The sequence below is a fragment of the Lingula anatina genome, chromosome 3 (assembly GCF_051362555.1).
Source record: "Lingula anatina isolate TDL-2025a chromosome 3, LinAna3.0, whole genome shotgun sequence".
Taxonomy (NCBI): domain Eukaryota; kingdom Metazoa; phylum Brachiopoda; class Lingulata; order Lingulida; family Lingulidae; genus Lingula; species Lingula anatina.
In genome coordinates this window covers 14,180,781-14,201,544 of record NC_141769.1, presented here as the reverse complement: position 1 = coordinate 14,201,544, position 20,764 = coordinate 14,180,781, and the positions used below count along the sequence as shown (strand labels likewise).

At 36.3% G+C, this 20,764-nt stretch overlaps 3 protein-coding genes across 10 annotated transcripts in view; 2 read left to right on the top strand and 1 right to left on the bottom strand.

Moving 5' to 3' along the window:
• Positions 1-2,123: 2,123 nt before the first annotated feature.
• On the bottom strand, positions 2,124-11,308 carry LOC106166919 (nucleoside diphosphate-linked moiety X motif 6). 2 transcript variants are annotated; one of them, XM_013545580.2, is made up of 7 exons: positions 11,173-11,308; positions 10,388-10,651; positions 9,994-10,200; positions 9,196-9,254; positions 8,507-8,558; positions 3,950-3,997; positions 2,124-3,449 (listed from the first exon to the last, which is right to left on the bottom strand). In XM_013545580.2, the coding sequence occupies exons 2-7, from the start codon at positions 10,626-10,628 to the stop codon at positions 3,118-3,120; spliced, it is 939 nt and encodes a 312-aa protein (XP_013401034.2). In that variant the 5' UTR covers positions 10,629-10,651; positions 11,173-11,308; the 3' UTR covers positions 2,124-3,117. The 2 variants fall into 2 exon arrangements, with proteins under 2 accessions (XP_013401034.2, XP_013401035.2); XM_013545581.2 differs by having other exon boundaries at positions 11,111-11,246.
• Positions 3,260-8,360, top strand: LOC106175377 (uncharacterized). Of its 6 annotated transcripts, XM_087007485.1 has the most exons (3): positions 5,114-5,221; positions 6,401-6,442; positions 6,687-8,360. In XM_087007485.1, the coding sequence occupies exon 3, from the start codon at positions 6,711-6,713 to the stop codon at positions 7,350-7,352; it is 642 nt and encodes a 213-aa protein (XP_086863611.1). In that variant the 5' UTR covers positions 5,114-5,221; positions 6,401-6,442; positions 6,687-6,710; the 3' UTR covers positions 7,353-8,360. The 6 variants fall into 6 exon arrangements, with proteins under 6 accessions (XP_086863610.1, XP_013412789.2, XP_013412788.2 ...); XM_087007484.1 differs by lacking the exons at positions 5,114-5,221; positions 6,401-6,442 and adding an exon at positions 3,260-3,430; XM_013557335.3 differs by lacking the exons at positions 5,114-5,221; positions 6,401-6,442 and adding an exon at positions 4,581-4,963.
• Positions 11,309-11,389: 81 nt separating the features above from the next.
• The window catches only part of LOC106166918 (NEDD4 family-interacting protein 1), a 50,054-nt gene continuing 40,679 nt past the window's right edge, over positions 11,390-20,764 (top strand). For both annotated transcript variants that reach the window (XM_087007487.1, XM_087007486.1), the window contains exons 1-5: positions 11,390-11,546; positions 12,283-12,403; positions 12,718-12,842; positions 13,152-13,221; positions 13,605-13,729. In XM_087007487.1, the coding sequence (XP_086863613.1) occupies positions 11,520-11,546; positions 12,283-12,403; positions 12,718-12,842; positions 13,152-13,221; positions 13,605-13,729 (468 nt within the window). In that variant the 5' untranslated portion in view covers positions 11,390-11,519. The remainder of the gene's footprint in view (positions 11,547-12,282; positions 12,404-12,717; positions 12,843-13,151; positions 13,222-13,604; positions 13,730-20,764) is intronic.

The following is a 20,764-nucleotide window of genomic DNA, read 5'->3' as shown; positions in this document are numbered from 1 at the left end:
AAAAGTAACTTTTGATTAAAGAATTTTTTTATTGGATATAAGGAGTCTCACTTTGCATAAGTGGCTGAATTTGACTGACTTGACATGTGCTCTTTAAAAAAAAGATGTACGTCATACTCCACAAGATGACCTTCTTGTACAGTCAATCCCATGATGCCATGCAGAGTGTCACCTGACCTTTGATGACGATCACAGTGATTTCTCTTCGTCATATGAAACCAGCTTTTATTTTAAAGCTTCTTTTTATGCATGCAAGGCTTTGTTAGCTTGGAAGTTATACTTAAGTAGAGTAGTCATCATATACATATTTAATTTGTCTTTGTTAAATGATTGGTATTTATATGTGATTGTTGTAAATCATTAAATGTAAAGAATGAATTGAAATCTTAATGTACTGTACATGTACTTGAAGTGGAAGTTTATAATGATGTGTTTCAACAATTGCAGGTGACAATTAGCTGTACATAATAGCTAGTGTTAGGTGTGTAGTTTAGAAAATGTAGAAACATTTCAGATACATATAGATAGCTTTTACTTCAATAATTTGGTTTTGGTTTTTAAACTTTTAGCTGAATATGTTAGCTGCTCTCCCAACTCTGCTTCACACAACAAGTCACATTGGATGCAATTGTACAACTGCTATCACAATGGTTATTGTAACATTGTGCTTAGCATGACAACAGTAATTGCTTGTCTCACCCATCACAATGACAGCTGCAGAACTTGGAGGGCACCTGCAATTCAGAAGCCAATGTAACATACAGCTAATTTCTTGCCAAAGATAGACAACTTGGGTTGCACAACTTACACTGAGGGTAGAATAGATTCTAGGGTAGTAATTGCATTAGAATTGTATTAATAGGGTATTTTCATCTGCTTTGAGTAAAATGTAGAATTATGAGTCAAATTCATGAGTAATAGACAAAATTGGTAATTCTTTACCAAACAGCATTGCAACAAAGTGTACAGTAAGAATTTACTTGGATCATGACATTTTGTGAAACCATGTGATGTTTGGTTTGTTTGAGGTGACAGAAGTTGGATTTTAGATTGGTTGCATCTTAGTTTGTATGGAGGCAAACTGTGGTATTCACATCATCAGTATTGATGACCGAGATAACTTGCTGCTGACATTTTGTGCATCTTGCCTGTTTCAGTATTTAGGCTTAAGTAACAAAACAAACTTTTCCTATCAGATTGTTTATCTTATCTTGAGAGATTCATGACATATAATTAGCTTTGGACAAAGTTGCATTTCAACCGTCTTCTATTAATTTTCTGATTTTTCTCAAGAAACCAACTTTACACTCAGTTTAGTGCCATTATCAAGCAAATTTAGTTCGTGTTCCATATGGGAAATTTCCATCAAGTCACTGGTTCAGAAGGTGCTTATTTACATTGGTTGCTATAGCAACTGATACACCATCTTTGTATTTCATGTGGGATGTGTAATGTATTTTCTGTAAATTGGTGAAATTCGTCTCTTTGTCTCTGTTTGTAGCTTAAATATTAATAGTATTATAATATTAATCGGGATTTGTTTGTTCATCTTTGCAATTATTAGTGCTATTAGCTTGTAAATAAATGCTTTGATCTGAAAAGTATTTCCTTGTTTTTGTCTTCATTTAGAATGCCATTTGCTTTAGACCAAATGTGTTAATTATTAATGCAAAGCTGTACTGCAAAAGAGATGGCAATCTGCAGGAAACTACTGAAGAGATTACCAATGTGCAAATTCAAACATACTGGAATATTATCATAAACACCCTTGTGGTCCTTTCCTGAAAATTAATTTGAAATTTTGAATTATTTTCAAGACTAGAATACAAATTTATAAAAGTTACATATACATCTTGAGTTTAATTCTGAGATGATAATGAAATTAAATCAATTAGCTGCTCTATCAAAAAAAGCTTGTCAGCAAGTTTTTTAACTGAAATGATACAAAAAAGTCAAAATTCAAATTCAGTTTTCTCAGTACTTCTGGATAAATGTGTAATCAATGTTATTGCAAGGAAGTTAGAACTGCTCACTATATTCACAGCAAATTGCAGTAGATGTGATTTAAAGAATCTCTACCAGTACTCTTGATGTGCTCATATCTCAACAACCGCATTTGAAAAATTACAGCTCTCTCACACCACATCCTGTACAATATGCTTCCACATCCAGGCACAACAAGGCATTCCTTTATTCATTAACTTTTTATTGTGATATGCATTTATGGTAATGCTTAATACATGATCATAACTTGTGCTACCTGATTACATATTTCGTAAAGGAAAATATCACAAGATGATTTGTAGAAACTCCCATTTCATCAGTGAAATCAATTTTTTTTAAGTTACCACACCCAAACAAAATATTTGGAAGTATATAATTAACTTGAACTTACAGAAACCATGCACCTTGGAGATGCACCCTCATTACATCACATTGAAAAAAATACTGAAACAAACATATGCAATCCTGAATTTGTGAAAGTGTTGAAATTAAGTATTCATAATACCAAGAATGTACAATTCTTGATAAAGCATACATCTATCTATGTATACATTTTTGAAGTGATCTAGCAAGTTATAATAAGAGTTGGAATGGAATGCTCACTAAGAGTCCTAAGAATTAGGGCATCTAATAGCTCAGCACCTGTGCCATATTTAATGGGCAAATTTGGAATGAAGAAAGCAAAAAAGTGTAATTACTTACTGTCATTACAAAAAAAAAAAAAAAAAAAAAAACCTGTGACATGAGACCCACCTTCCACTCATGCTACTTCCATTCCCCCTTTGCATATCGCATAGTTATTGTCATAATCAGTAATTTTAAGAGCTCTAATACACAACTGAATGAGATGTTCTTTCATTCAAGCATCGTTTATATCAGCGTTCAATAGTAAATGCCTTCATAGACTAAAACTTCAAACTGACTAGTTCATATTTTACAAAGTGAAGGAAAAAATATATATGTACACACTGGTATATATATATAATTAACTTACAAAATTTTATATCTTTATAAAATATTAAAAGGCATCAGAGCCAAAAAAAGTATCCTGGCCTTGATGAGAAGCAAAAACAAATGATCTAAAATCTTTAGCCTTCATTTAGAAAGGCCACATCAACTCCACTTCTTTGGCAGTGGCCTATGAAACAGTTTAAACTGGTAACCTTGGTATATAGACTCATGTATCTCAGATGAAATGTCCACCTTATCAAAACCTTCTTCAAGTCCATAAAGAGCCAGTTTACACAGAGTTTTAGTGAGTGATGAGGTATCCTCGTGTGACAGAAGTTCTTTCACATGCATCCACTGGCAGGCCGAGATCTCAGTAGAGCAGGGGTGAAGGTCGTATGTCTCAGGCGAGAGGCGACAGATGATGTAGATGTCAGAGCGCCCAAAGGCTGAAGGGTGGTCATGATGCTGTCTCATGGTAAGAATGCTCTGGTACTCTAAAATTTAAGCATGGAATAAGATAACGTAAAGCATGTTAGTATTGAATACTTCAATTGTAAATGATAAAATTAAAGTGTAAGCTAGGACACTCCGTTGTTCATAAATAAATTTGGTACTCTTGAACGCTTTTAATATATTATTTTAGGGCACATTCCCAATAAAACTATAGTTTTACATAGATCAATCCAACTCAGCAAGGATTCTTACTGAATGCAATCAGTTTGTAAGATTAACATGCCTCCTGCTGTTTGCAACATGCTCGTATAATCACTAGCTTTTCTGTATTCTACTTAATGCCAGGAGGGGGCACGTTAATCTGATTACATTCAGCCAGAATCCCGCAGAGTTGGACTGATCAATTAAGACCAATACTTTATTTCATAATATCATTCTTTTCATTTTAAAAATGAGCTTCTCTATTTGAATATGAGGTATCCTTTTAAAGGCAAAATATTCTGCAAATTCCAATTCTATTTTCTTGTGAAATTTTACATACTTGCTCTTATTCCAGTTTCTTCAAAAACTTCTCTTTCTGCTGTATTTTCTGGTAAATGAAAAAAAAAGTTAACTTAATGACCATTTCATACTGCATGAAAAAAGCATAATAAAATCCATCGCAGAATTAGTGTTTTAATATGAAACAACTAGTAATATAATTGATTGTTGTCAAGTGTCTGAGCAATATGCTTTTCCCCTCTCTGCAAATTAAACCGACTGATTGTAATTTAATACAAATACTTCTTTACTCTAAATGCAATCAACATGGACTGACTACCTAGTTATCTTTAGTATGATTTGCTGCATTAAGATAACAATGGCCTTCCATCTCTATTGTAAATACCTGACAAAAGTCATCTCAAGGATTACAGTCTTCAGGTATGTTATCTTTACATTGTAATTAAGCCCTCCACTTGCTCTTTTTAAAATACTGAGAACTACTGCCGTTATGTGGAATGTTGTTAATGTCTTCCAAAAGCATATAAACAACTAATGCATCATTCTCAATTAAAAAATGTTAAGAGTTTTCTTTCAGTAATTATCATAACTTGTTATATTTTTCATTAACACTTGCTCCAAGCATTTCATGCTAATTAAGGACATTTGTAGTTCCCTTAACAGTAGTAATATTTGCATTTTGCTGTAACCTTGTTATTTTTTCAATCAATTTTTTTCCAAACTACCAGTGAGTCTCCATCTTTAAGAACACCTCCATCTTTCAACATATCATTTTGCACCATTTAGTTTGAAAAAGTGGGCAGGAAAGACAAATCTCAAGTTTCTGACTGGTCCATATGGTCCTGCAGGGAGGATCAGCACTACCTGTATATACCATCATTACCCCATGGTGATTATAATGCCATATCCTGTGCTGAGATATAATCTGACCATTCATGGGGAAGCAGGGCCTTAATTACTGGCCAGGTGATCATCTAACTTGGAAGCACCTATCCCATGGACTATCATGTCTATTTTGTGTTCACACCTGGATATGACTTAACCGCTGACACTGGTAGGTATAGCACTAAAAGAGGTATGCCAAGGCTATCACTGATGTAATTTAAACATGCAGGAGATATCATCTAAGCTGATGACTAGCCCATGATACAAATATATCTACTTAATTATTCTCATACCTGGACATGTATTAAGCACAGGAACAGGTATCTGTAAGTTGTGTATGTTTTAACATTCTACACCTTAACTTCACTGCTTCTAGTTTACGCAGTCTTAATTTAAGTTACCCATGAAACATTTTCATTTTAAACAGGTGAGTTGCATTTGACTTAAAAGCTATACTATCTGAAAGGTTATATCATCATGGCCATGGTTAATAATGAGATGGCCATCATATGGTATCTGTTATATATAGCATTCAGTACTTAGCAGAGTCTGGGTGCAGAGTATTCTATGTGCAGAGAAATTTGAGTTCATAGCAAATTAGGTAAGCAATATCTATACTACAGCATGTGAGCCACAAATATAAGTTCCAGCATTAGAGATGCAAAGTTGGAAGCAAAACTGCAGGCAATAATCCATATATATTCAACATATGGACATTACAACATAGTGAAAATTGTGTCCAACTCTGATACTGTACTTGGCATTAGCAACTGACTGATCTATTATACCAGATGATTAAAAGCATTCACTCATTAACAACATAGTATTTAATAAGACTAGGTTATTAGGCAAGAGTAAGGACTACAGGTTCAATCACAATATAGTAATTTAAATGAAAAGAAATGTGTACATAATGAAATAATCAACATCTTCAAACACCAATCCATCTGTCAAACAACTAGGAATTTGTAGCCTTCAGAAAGGTAAATGCTTGTATGCAAAAGCTCCATATATTCAAAAGGGTAAGGTTAAAGGATATAAAGTGACCACAATGTCCACAATTAGGTTGATCAAAATGTCCGGGACGACCAGTACGTCACTTCAGAAACTGTAAGGATGTTGGAAAGGACTTCACTTTAAAATTTTGCAATGCATGATAAATTGTAAAATTGAGTCAAGTTGCTGTGAACAACTAAGTAGTCAAAAGTGCACTGAATAGACTTTTATACTATAATAAAATACTCTGAAATCTACTGATAAAAGCTGGGCAATGTCTCTTTATGTATGTCATATGAACACACATATCTATAATGTGAATTGGGAAAAAATATTAATTTATATATTAATGCATTTTACACAATTCCACATTCTCTGTCCCATTCATGCAGTTATTACATCAATGTATAGAGAAATTACATAACCACAGTTGGGCAGTATTATCAAATTGATTGCTGTTGTTCAAAGTAAACACTTCATACGTAAGTTGTTTGAATCAATATATGTATACAATATATTATTGATGTGAGTAAGACAAGACCATAGGAGGTGGCGTATACATGTACATATGGTGCATTTTGAGTATAGAAACTATAATTTCCACTTTCAGTAAGCTCCTGTTAACTTAGCAATATAACACAGAGGGGTGGAGGTTTGTATTATAGAATGTGGCAAATAAGCTTCAAACAACTGCAACTGCTTTATCTTTTTTCATTTAGCTTCTTCATTTAACAAATGAAGATAGCATATTTATGCTTAATCATAGGTAGATTTATCTGATTCATCTGACTATAAGGGCTAATTTGAATATTATTCAATGTACTTCACATTCAAGATATAGTCGGTAATTTTTTCCTTACACTGTAACTGATATTATATATTTAAAACCATTTCAGGAAAAGAACCAATCATTCACTCAAATGGAGTCTTTGGAAGACCATTCAGAAAAAATGGAGTCTTCAGAAGATGATTATGAATTTAACATGGAGCCTTTGATAGACATCTTAGTAAGTGTGAAGCATCCAGATGACTATCCCCCAATGCAAGACTTCACAGCTAACCAAGTGCACAAGAAGTCCCCCAGAGACAAGCCAAATGACAAAGATTTCCCAGGAGCTGTCTCAGAATGGTCCGAGAGTCCTGGAGGCACACTTAGAGACATCTGTGAGGCCTCCCTTTGTGAGACCATCACAAAAGAGAACATAAGCGAAAGGTTCATCTTGGGCCATAGATACAACATGCAAACACTGCTGAGGTCTTGTACTGAGTTTCTATCCTTAAACTTTATGCTCATAGACAAGAGGGATTTGTATAAAATAATAATTAATCAAGGCCAAGTGATGGCTTTGGTTGAAAACCTTGTTTGGCTGATTGAAGATTTGCATCACAGCAACAAAAATAATGGACAATCAAGTGTAAAGAAAGAGAGTAACACGGATGGGTCTAATGATGATGATAATGATGATAACGATACAGATGCCAATTATGAAGAAGATAATAGTGCTATTAACAGTGACACTGAAGAAAACTGGGAAGCTGAAACTTACGACATTATTCCGTGACTATCTTAGTTGTGGGCAAAATAAAAACCTGAATGCCAATTTTGCCACAGAGGACACAAACTTTGTACATATAGTTAAAATTATTAACAACACTTCTTTATGGCTTCAGGTTTTGAAGTTGTCAATGAGTAATATATGTGTAAATAGTTTTAATATTTATTAAAATAATTTAAAATCCTTTTTACCTCCTAATATGTTTTTTTTTTACTGTCATGTAGCATTGTACATACATGTAGCTGGGCTGTAACCGATGTAACAAGTACTCATTCAGGCCATATAAAGATACATGTATTAGCTTGGCACTAGTACCATATGTTTGGCATTTCCTACAATTAGACTTATTCTCACAGTAATTGTTGAATATGTTTTAAAATCTACCATCCTATACTATGAATTTTTAAAGATAAATCTATTTGTTTCAAATGTAGAGTGAGTTATTGAAGTTATGACCTATCAAGATAGGAACAATATTGTGCAGAAGTTGAATTGTGCATCAAGCTGAATTTGACTCTACAATTATGTTGGTAGTACAAGACCAAGATTATTAACTTAAAATATTTGTACAGCACTGATTTTCATGTATTTACTTAAAAAACCTACACATACCTCTATACTACTATTAACAAGGTGTTCTACTGCATATTTGTATTGCACTTGTTAACCAACTTACATATATGTAAGACCTCTCACAAGGTAACAGTTCATAACTCTAGATCACTATGTATAAGTACTAGTAGTATTCCTTTTTATTTTGAAGTGGGTATTTAATAAGGGTTTTTAACACCCGCTTTTTATTATTTTCATTTGCAGGGCCAATTTATTTATATATATATTTAACAGTCAGTCAATTTCCATATGTTATTATTTGGTGACCAGATTTTCAAGAAGTGGGTAGTTATCATTTGTACAAATAAGTAGATACCTACTGTACCAGGGGATTATTTATAACAAAGTATTTATGAATGGTTTCTCTTTGATCTATGTTTTAAATAAATCATATGAACAAGAGTAAGCATAATATACACTGTGCTTTTATGTCATCATTTTTTATACAAAATAAGCTTGTATGTATTATTTGATAAAAAAGAATTCAATGTGACAGTATTTTTCTAAGATACTTTTATACTGTAATATTCATCAATTAAAAGTCTTACCTATATCTTCCCCTAAGTCTGATAATCCACCAGGGAACTTCCACAAGGGACGCTGAAAGTCAGAGATAACAATGTTATACTACAGTCAGGCTTACAGCAGTTTCTTAAGGTTTGTTTGCCTCCAAACCCAGTAATAAACTAAATTCAAGTGAAGTATCCAGATGATCAGATTATGTAGGGACCTCAACAAAGAATTCTAAACAAGTCCATGTTCAGCAACAGAGAGTCAGAAAACGGATTTAAAAAGTACATTTCTGGTTTTGTTAGTCCAGTTTAAAATGTATCAAGCAAGATCAGAATAATACCCCTCTCCCAAAAAAACAAACAAACAAAAGGTTTTTTCTTAAAGGGACCACATAGTTATGTGTATTGTTCTGGCAAATTTTGTCTTAGTTTTAGGCCCCATTCCCACAGATAGGTCTATGTGGATCAGCCCAACTCTGCAGGGACTCTTGCTGACTGCAATCAGCTCAACTGAATGATACACCTCCTCCAGGCATTAAATAGAATACAGAAAAGCTGGTGATTATACGAGTATGTTTGAAACAAGAGGCGGTGTGTCATTCAGTTAAGCTGACTGCACTCTGTGAGTGTCCCCACAGAGTTGAGTAGATCCATGAAGACTGAAAGTGTCTATGGGAATGGGGTCTTAGATTCAAAATGTTATGAATCTTTGTAAATTGACTCACTTTTCTGTGCTTGTCCATTACAACCACAACTTCTCCTGTTTTCTCATTCAAAACAAACCCTGAGACAAAAAGTTTAGAAATACTGCTATAAAAGAAGCTATGCAAAGAAAATTAAACATAAATGTATCAATTTTTAACTGCAATATACCCATATTACTTATATGGGTACAGAGTATAGGCTACTCAGTGCAGCTAAAGATAATGATATAATACTATATTTTGTTGTAAATTTAATTAAGCTTTGGTCAAAGAACTATTTTTTCTGCTGTCTACATAGCAAATTTTATTTTCAATGTTTCAGTCTGCATAGGGCATGTAATTGTAATAAAACATCTGGCAAATAAAACACACATCTGAAAAGTGCCAAATTTCCAAATTGCAGCACCTACATGTACTTTAAAAACATATTTTAATTTGCATGTTGATAGTGCTATTTAATCATCCACCCAGTACATTCATTCACCCAAATATAAAATGGTAATCAGTTTTCACATTGAAGCACAGACTATATTTTTTTCAAATGCTGTCTGTGTCAGTTCTTCTGAACTCCTCACACACTTATGATCTTTAACAATGAACTTTCATGTTTTCTGGTGCTACTCTCATGAATAACAAATATTTAATGGGTTTACTTTTCTCTTAAAAACTATCATGTTGGGCCTCTGTTTTTTACTGTGAGGTTTTATCTATTTTCATTTATTTAAATACAAGAAAAATAATAAATGTTAACTAAATCAACCATAAATAAATTCCATATTTTCTTAAGTCAGATGAAATGATCTTAAGCTTAACCTGTACCTGCTACCCCAACTTGATGTGTGGCGTATCTTGGCAGTCTTGATTCTGTAGTGTTATCCATCCACAGAGTTAACATGGCACTGTCACCCTCTGCATGGTGGAAGGTGAAGCCCTTCCTGGCAGCCACTGGAATAAACCTGCCTTGCTGGATGGGTACCTTCAACCACACAGCTCTTTTGCCTAAGCTTTTCCATTCTAACAGTGCATCTGGAACATATATAAATCTTAACAGTTACAAATCACGCCCCACTTTTATTTCATGCTGCAGAGAAAATTGCAACATACAACTAAAGTAAGCTATTACAAAAAGTTGAATCTTCTGTTCAATTTTTAAAAATTATAAACTTAGTAAAATATGATCAAGATAATAAGACACTTTTTCAGTCACTAATACCTTCAAGAATATTTTGGAAATCATATTCAGACTTTTCAACAGGAATCTGTGCCAAGTCCACAGTGACACCATTAAACTTGTCTTCTGTGAAGGTGAGAGGATTCTGCTTCAAATGCCTAGCTTCAATGGTCTGCTGTTGTGAACAATGGCGACAAGATGCTGTCTTCTGCAAGCCGAGTGTCCTGGATAATAGTTTCTGTTGATGTGGCCATGTCATTAGTCTTATTAAACTTTTCATCATCAGAAATGAAAATTAAATTTTACCTGGAAATGAGTAAAAAAACAACTGAATCTGAAAAAGTTATGGTTGCAGGACCTGCTTGGCACTGACGTGACGGGAAAGAGAATGTTTGTGGGTATTAGACACTGAGTACTGCTGCTCTGAACAAGTCAACAGTCTGTACATTAACTAAAGAGACACAAACTGTAGGTGTGCATTTTTTAAACTACTAGTACTGGTATGGCATGCGTATAAATGTCGGCTTAAAATTCGTTTTAAAATACTAAACCGATATTGGTCGTTATTTGTGGCATTACACTCACTAGGGTGGTACCCTTCAGTCTTTTTAAGTGGTTTTTAGATTAATTTACAGATCAACGTAACAGCCAAGAATGGAATTATGAAACTAGTTGACATTTTATTATGAAACACTACTGTACAACCCAAGGGAAACCTACATTTTTCTTTTATCCTATCATAACATACACACAAAAAAAACATACCAGTTGAATCCACGCAAATGAAATGCAACAGTCTGTATTTATTCAAATATCTAAGCACTTACAAAAGTGTTTTATTCGCAAATTATTGCCAGGCAGGTCAACCTTGCCGTCTGCTGTTCAACCGGAAATCAAGCAATTTTGTCATCCCGCACGAAATGTTGTGAAACTGGTTTTATCTCTGGAAGAAAAAAGTGAACAGACTTATCCATCTTCGGAAAATGACTTATACTGAAAAAATATGCCCAAAGTTAATAAAATGTAGAAATAAATTTTATTAAAAGATAAATTAATATAATGTCCAATCAGAGACTCCCGTTTGCTTTTCTCTTTGTCCGTGACAGTTTATATTTTACGGCCGAAAGTTACAGGGAAAACCTCGCACCTAAAAAAGATAAACAGTGCATGGAGAATGGAAAGTGGTGCTAGATATCAAGTCGTAAGTGAGCTTTGATAATACTATCATCTTCTTGATTGTGTGATTGAAATATTTTGACTTCGCTCATCCAAATACAATCTGGATTATCATGACCAAATTATATTCTCCCTTCTCATCATGTTTACATATGATAGATCATAAATGATGCTAGAAAATTGACCATGAATGGCTTGATAATGAATGTAGCGTTATTGTGTGTATGGTTCGTTTATCAACGGATTTATTATTTTTGGTAATTAGAAAATAATTCTTGGTTATTGTTTTTATATGTAATAGGTGGTATTATGATATTTTGCCACGTCTTTTAATTTCATTTAACTTTTTAGTCATATTTATTTGTGAAACTGTGTAGATAGTAGTCTATGCTCATGATTGTGCCTTATTTGTGAAGGTGTATATCAATTAAGAAATATGAATATATTGTTACAGTGTCATTTGATGGAAAGCATCTTTTATCACAAGCGAATATAATTACAAACCTTCCATAATATCATAAGTAAAATTATGCTTTTTTTTGTGTTGTGCCACTAAGTGAATATATGTGCTTGGTGTGTGTATATCAGGGGCGTAACCAGGCATACGCATGAATGCACTGTGCGTACAATTTTTTGAGCCAACCATGATATTACTCTCCTTAAATTCAGTGTATTTTTCACGGAATATAATCGTACCTGGGAATTTTCAAAATTTGTGCGTACAATTTTAAATGGTCTGGTTACGCCCCTGTATATTATAGCTCCAAGAGGAGGAGGAGTCTTCCGTACCAGCCCAGGCAGTCCCTTTGGCCATGGTGGTAGCGCCTGTTCCACAACCCTCAGTTATGGAACACAGTGAAGTTCACACAACCCCACCACCAGGTGAGTCTAAAAGCTGAATAAGCACTTTTTAAATCAGTTGTAGATTTGTTGGACTAGAATAGTAAAAAAAGTTTTTATTTTAGTCCATTCAGATAATAATCAGATTTGAACCTAAGATGGCAAACACAGGTTTAAGATAGTGACATTTTCAGTTTAAAGTGGATTGATATTTAAGGATCTATTTCCTTATCCACTTAGATAATGCAGATATAAACATGGTCATGTTATGAGATAATCCTGTCACTTCAAAAATGCATTGGGGTGATGACATAACAGTTTTCATATAGCTAAAATGATGGGACTTTTCCTTTCAGCGTACAAGGAGTCTGATTTTATCCCACCACCATATGATGTGGCCACTAAACTGCCAAGTTATGAAGAAGCAGAGATATCGAAGCAACAAATGAAACATGATGAAGAAAGCAATTCTTACTTTGATGTGAGAGAATTTTGATAAAATTATTTGTAAAAAAAAATCAATCCATTTCTACTTAGTTTCTTATTTGTACCACAACACTTTAAAATATTTAAAGAGGATTGATACTGCATATTGATACTTACCTATTGATTGAATTACTGTTTCTTCTAATGATATTTGAATTAAAATGTGAATGTGTCTGATCTAGTTTCCTGTTAAGGAGATGTAGTTATAGCTGTAACATTATCATATTAGACTGACTTTTCAAAAGATGGTTTAACCAAGTGAAGAATGTTTGAATATTTATAATATTTTATCATCTGTTTGCAGCAAGTTTCAAGTGAACAGTTTGATGAACTGACCCTTGGGACAGATGGGATATTCATGTGCACATTTTTAAGTAGGTTGCCTCTAACAAAGTACAATATAAGTGAAAGAATCTTATAGTAGATACTTGGGGCTAGAAAGAGTAAGAATGCATAAATTAATTCATTAACAGATAAGTGAACACCGATTTTTCTGTGATTGAGATATATGAAAATAAGCTTCGTAATAAGCTTAAAAATGAGAATATTGTATCGTGGGAATAAACTTGTTTCCCTCTTCTTGAATCCAAAATCAGGACACATTTTAGATTATAAGGAATCATAATATGAACAAACCATGACTGTAAGTTATCAAAATGATAGTAAACTCAAATTATAACTTTCATATTGACAAATTAATATTTGGCAAATGTCAGTATTTTGTCTGTCTAGTCAGTTATATCTTGTATTGCTTCAGTTGCATTCCTGTTCAACTGGTTTGGCCTGTTGTTTGCCATGTGTGCATCCACCACTATAGCTGGTAGATTTGGAGCCTTTGCTGGCTTTGGACTCTCTATGGTCAAGTGGGTGGCCATTGTCCAGGTAAGAAATAGTGCTCAAATGATATTACACTATTAAGCAAAAAATCAAATGGAGTTTGGCTTTGACACTTAAAGCTGTTATGGATATGAGTGTGACTACTAGACAAACAGTTTGGTTGACTAGTAAATAACTGAATGGAAACTAAGCTGTATGACTTTGAATATTCCCCTTCCCCGTCCGTTGTCCGACTTCAGTCAGAAGACTATCTGTCAAATCGGTTCTGTTTTGAGGGGTATCTGAAACAACATTGATCAAATGGCTTGTGAGTATAGTTGACATCTTTGGATCCAATATGCTTATTACCTCTTGTGGGGCATGGGTGACCTTCAAGTTCCCTTCATATGTCCAATATCATCTCAAGCTGTCTCCAAGCTGCCTAGTTTCTTGGTATCTGCCTTTATGTCATGGCACCATGTGTTATATGGCTTACCCCTCTGCCCTTTTCCTTGTAGGTTCCAGTCATGTGCATTGGATGTGAGAGTAATTTCAACAGTATATTTTTCCAATAATTTTCCTTTTTAATCTTTAATGAAGTTTAGCCAAGTGATATTGTAAAGGTCTTCGCTTTTCTGCCACCAGTGTACGGTTCTCTTACTTCGCTGCCACCAACAAAACAAGGTCTCTGTTTTGTAAACTTTATTTCTACGAATAACTCTCAACACAAATGTACATGTTTCTGTATCTTTTACTAAACACTGTCTCTATTCTTGCTGTACTGCTGTACTTCTAATTTAAACAACTGCAACTCAGCTACAATAAACTAACTGGAACTATATTGTGAAACTGACTCAAACTAAGTTGTGAAACTAAGTCTGACACTATACTCTCACTGAGTACTGCCACTATACTCTACAGTAACTCTAACTGAACTCTAACTGAACGACACTGCGAAGAGCAGCTGTATTTATACATTTCAAAAGTGGACGGCCTTGAATGGTTCACTGCTACTTTGACTGGCAGCCAGAGTAAAAGTGGACGGCCTTGAATGGTTGACCGCCAACCCCTCTACTGGACACCACAATCCCCTCTTTCGTAAACTGATACCACTTACAAGCCATTCCAACTTAAGGTTCAAAGTTCAACACACACAAGAATGTAAACAAAAGGCTAAAGCTTACTGCGGCAATTTTACCATGAATTTTAAGGCTATGTAAAATCGTTACACTCTCCCCCCCTAGGTCTGATCCCACCGGGGATCTGCCCAACTACTAAATCAGTTAAAACTAAAAATATTCTGAAACATTTAAGCAGTTAAAAATTCAGTCAGTTCATAAAGTTCATTCAATAGTTCAGTGTCACTTTGATTAATAAAATTACTCTAAAGTTCAACAATGATAATCATTTTAAGTTCATAGTCTGATTCATAATAGTGTTCTCTTCAAAGTTCACTGTCTGATTATTAATAATGTTCACTTTAAAGTTCATTGTCTGATTAATAATAATGGTCACTTTAAAAGGTCATTGTCACAGTCAATCAGCAAATCTCTTGGGAGGTCTTCTTTTCCTTTGCGGTCTTCCCTCATTTCTCAAATTACTGTCAGGTTGGTTCTTGGGTACTTGCACTTGTTTAGATTGGCCACTCTGCTTCATTCTGTGTTTGATGGCACTTCCTTCACGTTTCAGTGGACTGCCTTCTACATAATTACCTTTATGTAAACATTTCTGCAAACTGGACACCCAATCTGGAACTTGGTCACTTAAAAATGGCTTAAGACGGTCATGGTGCACGATCTTCATTTTACACTTAGGCTTGCCTTTCACTGCAAACAACAAATCACTGTGCTTTTTGACAACAACAAAAGGTCCTTGCCATTTATCACGTTTCAGCTTTGGGCTCAGTCCCACTGTTCTAGTGCTATCTAGTAAGTACACCAAGTCACCAACTTTATAGTTATTTTGCGAAATACGGGTGTCATGGTCTCTTTTCTGCCTTTGAAAGTCCTTTTTCAAATGCAATCTCACTATTTCATGAATTCTAGTCATTTTCTCTTGCAACATTTTGACATACTCTGAAGGAGACGTCACAGATCGGTCTTCTGGTGGTTTTCCAAAGATCAGTTCTGTAGCTGTGTGAACTTCTCTGCCCAACATAAGCAAATTAGGGGAATAACCAGTGCTTTCATGTTTACAGCACCTGTATGCTGCAGTCAATAAAGGCAAATGAATGTCCCAATCCCGTTGGTCTTCTGACACGTAAGCTGATATCATGTCACATAACACAATATTGAATCTCTCCACCATTCCATTTCCTGAGGGATGATAGCTGGATGTTCGGGTTTTATTTATTTCTAATAGTTGACATACTTGTTTGAATAACTGTGACTCATAGTTGCTACCTTGGTCTGAATGGAGATCAAGGGGTAGGCCAAATCTAGAGAAAAACTCTGTCACTAGCTTGTGTGCTACAGTTTTAGCTGATATGTCAGGGATGGCAGAGCACTCCACCCATTTGGAAAACTGGTCCATTGCTAAAAGAATATATTTATTGCCTCTTTCACTGACTGGAAAAGGTCCTAAGATGTCTGTTGCCACTCTGTCCATGGGAGCGCCTACAGCATATCTTAGCAAAGGAGCCTTGGGTCTTGACCGTGGCCTTTTTCTCCCACCACAAATAGCACATCTTCTTATGTAATCTCTTACACTTTCTTTCATCTTGTACCAGTAGAAGTGTCTTTTCAACTTGCTCACTGTTTTCTTGACGCCAAGGTGACCTGACGTGACTTTGTCATGCACGCCATTCATCACCTCGTTCCTCATCTCTCTCGGAACCAATATCTGTAAAAAGGAACCTGTCTTATCTAAAGTTTCCCATCTTTTATATAAAATGCCCTCCTGCAGCACGAGTTGGTCCCAAAGCAACCATAACTGTCGCACTGCAGGACTTTCTGCGGCCACTTTATCTCTTTCTGGTCTCTGTGATGACTGTTCCTTCCAGTACAGCACAGTCTTCAACTCGGGGTCTTCACGCTGCAAATTAAACAATTCATTCACAGTGTAACTGCCCAGCCACTCGGCTGGAAGTCTATCTCTGTCACTCTCAGATTCACTGAGATCTGTATCTTCATCACCATGAGAAAAATCTTGATCCTTGAATGTCAAGTTTTCTCTAGGCAGCACTTCCTTTTTCTTGGAAACTCTCATCCTTCGAAGAGAAAGTGCTCTAACTTCCTTAAAGATACACCTGAATTTCATGGTCACCCAGCTCAGGATTGCAAAGAACAATGTCAGTAGGATGTAAAGGCCTGTCAATAAAACTGAACAAGCTGCTGTATACACACGTTTTACTGGACATTTTCCTCGGTTTCCCAATGCTTGACCACTGCCACAGACTCCGTTGTCTGATTTTAGTTCTTTCTTTCGGTTTTCTGTCACTCGTCTGGTTACTAAAGGGACGACTTCTTCTTCCAGATATCTGGACCATTGTTCATGTTTCTTCTTACACTGTACGCAACCCTCGCATGGCAAATTGCTTAAAATGGACTCTCCATCATAGCATGGACACTCATCTGGGTCGCATGGAAATCTCGATATTGCATCTGCGTTACCGTGCCTGGCCCCTGCTCGGTGTTCTATTTTAAAATCATACTGTGATAGCACTTCCAGCCATCTGGCCATCTGATCATTGGGCTCCTTAAAGGACATAACCCATCGGAGGGCACTGTGATCGCTTCGTACCAAAAACTGTCTACCCAATAAATGGTGTCTGAATTGTTGAACAAAGGTAACAACGGCAAGCAGTTCTTTTCTAGTCACGCAGTAACGGCGTTGAGTTTTCGTCAATGACTTACTTGCATACGCGACTGGTTTCTCTATTTCTTTCTGGGTCTTCTCACACCACTGTAACTGAGATAAAACGGCACCAATGCCCGTGGCTGAAGCATCAGTGTCGAGAATATACAGCCCTTTGTCTCTCGGATACGCCATTACCTCATTACCTGTAAGGGCACTTTTGAGGTCCTCAAATGCTGTCTGACAAGAGTCCATCCAAGTAAACGCCTGGCCGGCCTGGAGCAGGTGATTAATTGGAGCAGCTCTTGTTGAAAATCCTTTTATAAATCTACGATAATATGAGCACAGTCCTAGAAAACTACGTACGTCAGTCAGATTCCTGGGAACTGGCCATTTCTTTATACACTCTACCTTCTCAGGATCTGGTTTAACGCCATCTTGTGTCACTACATGTCCCAAAAACTGAACTTCAGTCTGGAACAACCTGCATTTGCTTGGTTTCAGTTTTAGTCCTGCTTTCCCAAGACGATTAAAAACCTCGTCAAGTCTCTTATAGTGTTCTTCAAACGATTTACCAAACACGATGATGTCATCAAGGTAAATCAACACTGTCTGCCACTGCAAACCACGTAAAATCAGTTCCATACACCGTTCGAAGGTTGAAGGAGAATTAGAAAGACCAAAAGGCATAACATTATATTCATATAAACCATTTCTGGTCACAAATGCAGTCTTTGGCTTATCTTCTTCTGCTACCTCGATTTGATAATACCCGCTCTGGCAATCAGCTATTGAAAAGAAAATTGAGCCACCAAGAGAGTCTAAACAGTCATTTATTCGAGGAAGAGGGTAAGCATCTTTCACTGTTACATCATTTAAGCGTCTATAGTCAACACAGGGTCTTGTTGTTCCATCCTTTTTCTTGACATAAACTAGTGGAGATGACCAAGGTGAGGTGGACTCTCTAATAACACCATTTTGGAGCTGTTCCTGAATTATTTTCTCTTCTTCCCCAGCAAACGCTCTAGGGGGTCTTCTGGGCTGCTGTTTTATGGGTCTTGCATCACCAGTGACAATCTTATGCTTTACGACAGATGTGTGACCCATGTCACTGGAAGACTTGGCAAAAACATCACTGTGCTTCTGCAGGAGTTTCTTTAATTCACATCTTTCAAAGTCAGTCAAATTCTCACCTGACTGTTTATAGAGGTCAGCCAGGTACTCAGGCAATTCTGGGCTATGAAGGGTTAAGTCTGACTTTTGTTTACCAGGGGTTAAGTCTGCTCGTAAGGTGGGCACAGAAAGGCTATCTTCAAGTTTATCACCAATCACATGGTCTACTTCATGTAAATGAGCAACGCAGGTGTCTTTCAAAAGTGAAATGTCTTCATTAGAAGGGTTAAGGAGTCTCACAGGTATTTTATTGTCTCTTGTGAAAGGATCAACTAGCACATGTCCGATCAGAAAATCACTCGACTTCTCTGGAATTGCCTCTACCAGTCCAAATCCTGATTTTATTTTGCTAGAATCAACTGTCCCTTCTATGACCAACTCACTGTTTGCAGGAATAATAACGTCATTAGTCACTGTCACTCTAAAGGCATGCTTTGGTTCCCTCTCAACCAAACAGGGCACTCTCTTCCCATTAAGTTTCAGTCCGTTCACACCCAGTGAAAAATCATGATGGCACAGGAAGTCCATTCCTAACAAACCATCATCCTTTATTTTTGCTACAAGCATGTCCCAAATAAACACTTCTTCACCAGACTGAAATTTTATTTCTACATGGCCTTCAATTTCAATGTTTCTACTGTCTGCAACCTGCAACTGCAATTTTCTATGAGTCTTTTTCAGTTCAGGTCTAAAATCATGGGGAATTTGTTCATAACTGTGGGTAGATATAATTGTTTTTGACGCACCAGTGTCTACAATAAAGTTCACTTCTTGGCCCTGAATCTTCACTGGCCAAGAAACACTAGCATTTCTACAACTGACGGTTTCAATGTCACGGTCAACAGGTGTTTTTAGGGGTTCATTCTGGCCGGCTGGAATGCCCCTTCTCAGTTTCCCTGGTTGTTTACATGCTGAGCCTCTTTCACAGGTGCCTTGCATTCTCTTGCCAGATGCCCATATCTATGGCACTTGAAACACTCTACGTTGTTTTTCCAATTTTCTGACTTGGGTGGTGGAGGACTTTTCTTGTCTTTTTCTTTCTCTTTCATTATCAAGTCTTTAATTTCATCTAACTTCTGGTCAAACTTCTTTTCAAGCTGGTGTAGCTGACTTTCTGTTACAACAGCCTCAGGATTTGCTGCCCTAACACTTGGTCTTTTCACTGCCTCTTCTCTTAGACTGTTATACATTTCAAGGGCCTCCCTTGCTTCGTCTAGATTTTTGGGCGTTTTCATGCCCACTGCCACGGCGGCTTGATGGTCTGGCAACCCTTTTATGAAGTGGCGCAATGCAATGGCCTCACGTGTGGTGCAGTCAGCCGTCGGGTAACCTTTTAACACTAACTTTCTAATATCGGATATGTACTCTGGCAGTTTCTCTCTTGAACTAAGCTTTCTATTTTCTAGCTCTGACAGATAGGAGCTTGTAGTGCGCTTTTCTTGAAATCGGTTTTGCAACGCCCTCTGTAGCAGAGGGTAGGAATTTACCACTTCTGCTGACAACTGCACAAAGGCGAAATCAGCAGCCTCACCACGCAGACTGTTACATAATCTAAACAGTTTCTCAGACTCACTCCATTCACAAGTCTGGCTTAGTGCTTTGAATGGCTCAATGAAACCCTCCCAGGATTCTTTTCCACTAAAGAGAGTCTGTCTGGGCAAAGGTATTTCAAAGTTACTACGGCCGTTAATTCTGTGAAATGGGGTAAGTGTAGGGGTTATTGTTTCTGATATGCGTTCATTCTGGGCTCTGTGTTCTATTTCTGTCTCTTTCTGTCGCTCTAGGGCTCTGACTCTCTGTTCTGCAGCCTCAGCACGTGCCTCTAAGATGTCAGCATTTTCTTTTGCTTTTCTAATTAATCTTTCTTTCTCTGCCTCTGCTTCTTCTACAGCAACTTGAATTCTGTGAGTAGAATTTTCTTTTTCAGCTTCAAGAGCTCTGCAGGCTTCTTCAATCTGTTCCTCCAGGTTTCTCACTTCCTCCTGGTCAGATCTGTTGTCCTTTTTAGGAGGCATTTTGAATTTCTTGATTTCTTGAGCTTTTCTCTTGGCGTGTTAAAGTCTGTATCCCAGCGCTTGCCACCAGTGTAAAGGTCTTCGCTTTTCTGCCACCAGTGTACGGTTCTCTTACTTC